Source organism: Dipodomys ordii, unplaced genomic scaffold (assembly GCF_000151885.1).
Source record: "Dipodomys ordii isolate 6190 unplaced genomic scaffold, Dord_2.0 Scaffold88, whole genome shotgun sequence".
Lineage (NCBI taxonomy): Eukaryota > Metazoa > Chordata > Mammalia > Rodentia > Heteromyidae > Dipodomys > Dipodomys ordii.
The window spans coordinates 1,733,572-1,739,651 of NW_012267304.1; the positions used below are offsets into that span (position 1 = coordinate 1,733,572).

The following is a 6,080-nucleotide window of genomic DNA, read 5'->3' on the forward strand; positions in this document are numbered from 1 at the left end:
GTATTTGTCACATCAAACTTTCTCTAGTTAACTTATTGAGACATTCTGAGGAATATACTAACAGAGAGCCTTAGTTTGTTTTATATAATAATGAATCACTCATTGGCTATTTGAATATTTGTTTATAGGATTAACCTTTTCCATGGCCAATGCAGTTTTGACAGAATCCAATCTTCACCCCTAAACAACAGAAGGAAAGCCCAAGTCTATATCAATCATATAAGGCTATATTATTTATTTTATCCATGGTTATACACACATGCAGTAATCCAATAGCTTCTTTCCCAACTATCCTTCTGTTGGGTCAAAAACTTTCCCGAGAAAGAGAACACTTCTGGTGCTTTTCTCCAAAACCATCAAAAGGAAAGTTCTATCAAATCGGATAGTAGGGTAAAATGGAGTGATTTCAGGCTGATCCAGGAATTCAACATCAGGGACAGTTACATCTTTAGTTCCTTTTTCACCAACATGCAGCACAGCTTTGTGGGAAACCTGTGTGAGTAGAATCAATATTAATAGTCACCTGAAAAAATAATGAGAATTACGAATTAGGGAGGGATAAAGGAAAGATGGGTCTAGCCTTTTGCCAAACTGTGTTGATGATGCTTGAATATAAAGGTTTCTTGGATAATTGTAGTTAATGAATCTTTATGATTAAGGGTTAGTTATTAGGGTAAAACTTCTCCAGTCTTCTGCATATAGAAGTATATACTCCCACTCTCCTCATGAATTGCACAACACTGGTCACTTCTAACCATTAATAGAAATGAAAATGGCATGATTGTTTCCTAGAATTCATACTGCTTCTTAAAACACCAAATTCCTCATTGGTAAAATGTGAGATTTGAATTATTTGATTCAAAATGGTCCTTCTAGTTCATACACACAAGAACTCTACCAACTTACATAGGAAAGTTTCAGAGCACTGTCTTCTGTGAGCCCAGGAAAATAAGCCTTTACATCAAAGGCATCCTTAATGCCCATCTTTAAAAGTGTGGTTCCAAGGTCATATGTTGCAGAAATGGAAAACTTTGGAACAAACAAGTCAACCCATCTATGTGGAAAAAAGAAGGAGAAATTTAGCAGTCATCATACAAGCTCATGATTCTCCCCTCCCCCCTCCCACCTCTCTCTCATGTTACCTGACTTTTCTCCTTCCTTGATCATGGATAACCATTGCTATGCAGATGAACACATGGTTACAAAAACCACAGAAGTTATACTGGATGGAATGACCTTAGTTCAGAAAATGTTTGGATATAATACTGGCCCTTATTACCAAAAGCAAACAGCATACACTTCTAGTCAAGATTAGGGAGCCAGGGGTATGAAGATAAGTGGAGAGCACACAATAACTTCATGTCTTGTAGTCCTGGTCCACTCAATTCTTAATATAAAAATGTTACTCATGTCCAATGTTTCCAAAGTTCCAGTGGTCTCTAAGAAGACATCCATTTACTAGCACGTCAGAGTTGAAGAGCCTATTTTATCTTTCTAGGCAAAAAATTCCCATTATACTTCCTTTCATGTACCAGGATGTACTTATGTCAAATGAAGGATGTGAAATATTAAAGGGCTTGCTCAAAAAGTACCTAGCATACTCTAATGACATTCATACCACTGTTAGATGATTCCATGTGATTCTCCTACTTTGACTTGCTGCTAAATTAGTCTCACCTACAGTTATGCCCACTCCCACCCATCATTTCCTAACTCATTTACCCTTTTTTCAGTAATCTGTTCCACTTCTTCAGTGCTTTAGATGACATGGCTGCTTCCACCCATTCCATTTGTCCTTCATTGGGAAGGACAAAGAGTGCCAGTGCATTCTTGCTGTAGTCCATTTGTAGTACTGTGCAATTCAGCTCTGCATCCACCAGATAATAGTATTGCTCTGTCTGGTGCATCATGGGTACATGCACTGTAGTGGTCTTGTCTACTAAAAAGCTTGAACTATCTTCAGTCTTTGATAGATGGAAAGGATTTTCCCATTGGGCTTAAAATACAGAGATAAAAGAGGTGTTCCTTTTAGAGCATTAATCATATAATTTTATAATAAAGACCGTTAATCAGTTTTACAAGTGAGTAACTGAGGATCAGGGAAGAAAGTCACTTGTTATGGTCTGCCAGCTATCATGTGCTAAAAGCAGGAATCACACCCAAAGCTATTAGACTGCATGTGTTCAAAACCACTAAATTTAAACTAAAAACATTGGATCCACAGTCTTACTTTTGTATAAAATGGTATAAGGGCATCCAACACACAGGGTTAAATGAGACAACAAATACATTATTGCCATTTTAGACATCTATATTTGTATTGTTTGTGGCCAGAAAATTTCTCTGTCCCCCCAAATGTAGACAATATATGCTATACAATCAGGAGAAATCATTTGGTCACAGTACCCTCCAAAAATGGTCACATGGTTGCAAAAACCACAGAAGTTATACTGGATGGAATGACCTTAGTTCAGAAAATGTTTGGATATAATACTGGCCCTTATTACCAAAAGCAAACAGTATACACCTGATGCTGCTAGCATCAGGTTTCCAGTTAGACAAATCTGGCTCAAAAGACTGGTCTTAAAACACACTAACTGCATGGATTCAGATACTTGTGAGCAATGAATAGAACAATGTGTGCAAAACATGTGTCTACTATGGAAGAATATATAACATTTTAAAGGTATTTATGTAACATGCTCAAATATACAGAGCAAGTCAAGGTCATAGCAGTACTTGGATACATCTCTGTATACTTATCAAGTTCAGCATTATGCAACCTTATCATGTATTTTGGAAACATAATTTTCAGCCATACATGAACAGGAAATTCATACCATTGTCACATACCTCTCTAAAGTGTACTCTCCCTAGAAATTTCCTCATCTCATTCACAAAGCTGTGTGCCCTTCCTGGATGATTCAGCACTATGAACAGCTAAGGCAAACTAGTATGGTGTGAGGGAGAGCCATTAGTGCCAGTAATAAGAGGTCACAAATGTAAGCTACACCAAATCATAAAAACACTAGAATTAAAATGGACATTTCAGAACTTACCTTTGAAATGAATATAGTTCACAAGGACCATGGTGGTATCCAGTTTGAGATCTTGGATTAGGCCTACAATTTTCCCTTTGGTTTGATTCTCCACATAGCAGTTGATTTCCTGCTGAGCTGCAGAAACATTGGAGAAGTCAGTAGAGAAGACATCAGTCTCATAGAGGGTTTTGACATCATCCAAGAACTTTGCCAATAATTTCAGCTGCTTCCCAATGAAAAGGGCATTTCCCATCTGCAATTCCAGTTCTGTCTTGGGAAAATTCAGTGAACAGATCACATGCTGGAAGCCCTGCTGTATCTCTGCCATTGGGGTGTCTGTGATGTTGAAACCCAAAACCTCCAGGATCTGAGTTTGAGTGCTAGAACCAGCCCCAAAAGAAAGCATGGCCAAAGCTGCAGAAATGCTCACAGGGGAAAAGAAGATGTTCCGATCTGAAGTCTCCTCACTGACCCTCCGGTACAGATCGAATGCAAAGTCAGCATTGATGGATGACATCTTATAAAGAGTAGTATTTTGCTGGGGCAAGTGGCAGGTAGTGATTTTGCCTTCAGAGCTGCCTGGTGGTGCACAATGGACTGTAGTATGATGCCCAAATACCAAGAAAATCATATAGAGGAACACTGACATTCTGGAATCAAGATGATCTATAAAAGATGAAGTAAGAGAATCATTGTGGAAACTTAGATAGATGGAACACGTATTGATCCAGAGACACATAAAATCATCCACTTTGATCAATAAACCAATAGCAAATATTTGATTGTGTGTTCATGAAAGGATAGGAAGGTGAAAGTCTCTCTCCTGTAAAATAAACTGATGACACATCTACTAGGGACAAGAAGTAGGAGAAATAACTTTCCATAGCCACAGAAATAATGTCATAGACTTTCCAGAAGATGTAACAATAGCATACGAATACTGTGAATAAATGAAATTTATGTAAACCAAATCACCTTTATTTAAAAGAGAGGCAGTCTTATAAAAAGGAAAGAATCTTTATAGAGAACCAGAGTTTCCTCTGTTTATATAATTATATGGAAGTATGAATTTTGGAAGATGTATGAGTGTGTGATTATATTTTGATTTTAAATTTTCTTAAGATAACATCTTAAGAGATGAAATGATAGAGCGCTGTAACCTTTTTAACTAAACGATTTAACAAAAATAATCCTTTGAGAAATTATTAGTTAGAATGGATGATTAAGGGTTTATAGAGACATGTGTAAAGTCATTCATTAGCTACAATTCATGCATTTAGAAGCTGGAAACCACAAGATAAATTTTAATAACCAGAAAGTAAAAGTATAACCTTCTGGTTTTAGATCTCTCTTAACATTTGTCATGTAAGAGTCATTTTTCAATTTTAAGATACTATTATTCATACACATATGCATGTTATTTTTCAATTATAAGAAAGGAAGACATTATGATATTATATAAGGATTTCTGAACCTGAAAGACTACAGGAAACAGAACAGAGGAATTCAGTTGTGGAGTTGTCAGTGACCATAGTCTAATGGCTAGAAAGATGTCAAAAGAATCAGGGCCAGCCTGGGCAGAAAAGCCCCTATGAGACTCTGATCTCCAATTAATCACTTAAAACCCAGAAGTGGAACTGTGTCTCAAGTGGTAGATCATTAGCCTTGAACACAAAGAGGCCTAGGGACAGTGCTTAGACCCTCAGTTCAAGCCCCACAACCGACAAAAAAAAAGAATCATGGTGCCTTCCTTAGCCCTCTGTCTTCCTGAGGGACCCCACACTAAATACTAAATTGCTATCTCACAAAACTCTTTAATTTATATCCTTCTCCTGAGTTTTTAACCTTCCATCCAGCTGTGTATTGGATATGACACCAGGATAGTCCACTTATACATCAGTTTCCATTGGGAAATCTCAAAGAGAAATACATCCTTTCCACACCCTTCAAACTCCATTCTGTGTCTTCATTCTATATTTCATGCCATTAAATCACTGCGTACAGAGAACCTCACTTCAGAAACCTGGAAGTCATTCTAAGCGCTGTCCTCATTCCTATTCCCCTCTTCTAGTGATTCATGATGCCCTATTCATACTACCAAAACACCATCTCCCTCTCTCCATCTCTATTGTCATTCCTTCAGTCCCTCACCCTAGCCATAAACTCCTAGCAAGTCACACTGCTTTCTGTCTCCTCCCCCTTAATGCCCCTTCTTCTATTGCCTCACCTCAGATATCATTCCTAGACTCTTCTTTCTGTAAAAGTCATCAAGATGGTTAGAAGGTCAAATGTCAGGATGACCACACTTTGACCTTGGCCCCTGGACCTAGCAATTGGGCACTCACAGTTATTTGAAACTCTGACTTGCTAGTAGAGATATTCAAATCTCCTAAAGAGGAAAAAATTACTTACAGCACATGCCCAAGAAGCCACTTGCATCTCTCATAAATCAACACTTTTTCCAACCTTATAACATGCCCTCTATTGCAAAACTAGAGCACTCTTAGTTACAAATTAACCATAACATGAACCCCTGGGATGACGTTTTCAAAGCTAAAGCACAAAACCAAGGCCAAGAGGTTAAAAAAAGAGCAAAAGGTGATAAGATGTAAACTTTTGGTACTTTTTTATTGTGAAAATACTCTACAGAGGGGTTACAATTACATGGGCAAGGTAATGAGTACATTTCTTATCAAGCATTGTTGTCTCCTTCTTTGTTTCCCCTTACCATCCCCCCTACCCCCGCACCAAAGTTGTAAAGTTCATTTTTTGACATAATGTCAGGTTCTCCCTAGGCAGTATCTTTTTAGGAGTCAGAATGACTAAAATAGACTGAAGTTCGGTAATAAGTCAGGAGAAAGACAGTTATTACTATCAATGCCAAATAGTTAGGACTGGTGTCCTTCTGAGAGAAAAATACGCATAGGAAGAGGCTGAGTGGATCTTTCTACAGGGTACTATAGAGATGATTTATGAATTTGTCAAGAAACATATTCAAAGTAGCATCTAATTCTAGATTTCCAATGTTACACACATATG

General features: G+C 37.6%; 1 protein-coding gene across 1 annotated transcript; it reads right to left on the reverse strand.

Moving 5' to 3' along the window:
• Positions 1 to 288: 288 nt before the first annotated feature.
• Serpina7 (serpin peptidase inhibitor, clade A (alpha-1 antiproteinase, antitrypsin), member 7) lies at positions 289 to 5,490 on the reverse strand. Its single transcript, XM_013025834.1, has 5 exons — positions 5,454 to 5,490; positions 3,060 to 3,707; positions 1,723 to 1,996; positions 907 to 1,054; positions 289 to 492 (listed from the first exon to the last, which is right to left on the reverse strand). The coding sequence occupies exons 1-5, from the start codon at positions 5,485 to 5,487 to the stop codon at positions 289 to 291; spliced, it is 1,308 nt and encodes a 435-aa protein (XP_012881288.1). The 5' UTR covers positions 5,488 to 5,490.
• Positions 5,491 to 6,080: the final 590 nt, after the last annotated feature.

What these genes read in the sequence shown, in the direction of transcription:
- Serpina7 (XM_013025834.1), bottom strand. Translation starts at nt 5,487, where the DNA reads ATGAGAGATGCAAGTGGCTTCTTGGGCATGTGCT. An exon ending in GAACTATATTCATTTCAAAG is followed by an intron (nt 1,997 to 3,059) that starts GTAAGTTCTGAA and finishes CTGTATTTTAAG; the next exon opens with CCCAATGGGAAAATCCTTTC. An exon ending in AACAGATTACTGAAAAAAGG is followed by an intron (nt 1,055 to 1,722) that starts GTAAATGAGTTA and finishes TTTTCCACATAG; the next exon opens with ATGGGTTGACTTGTTTGTTC.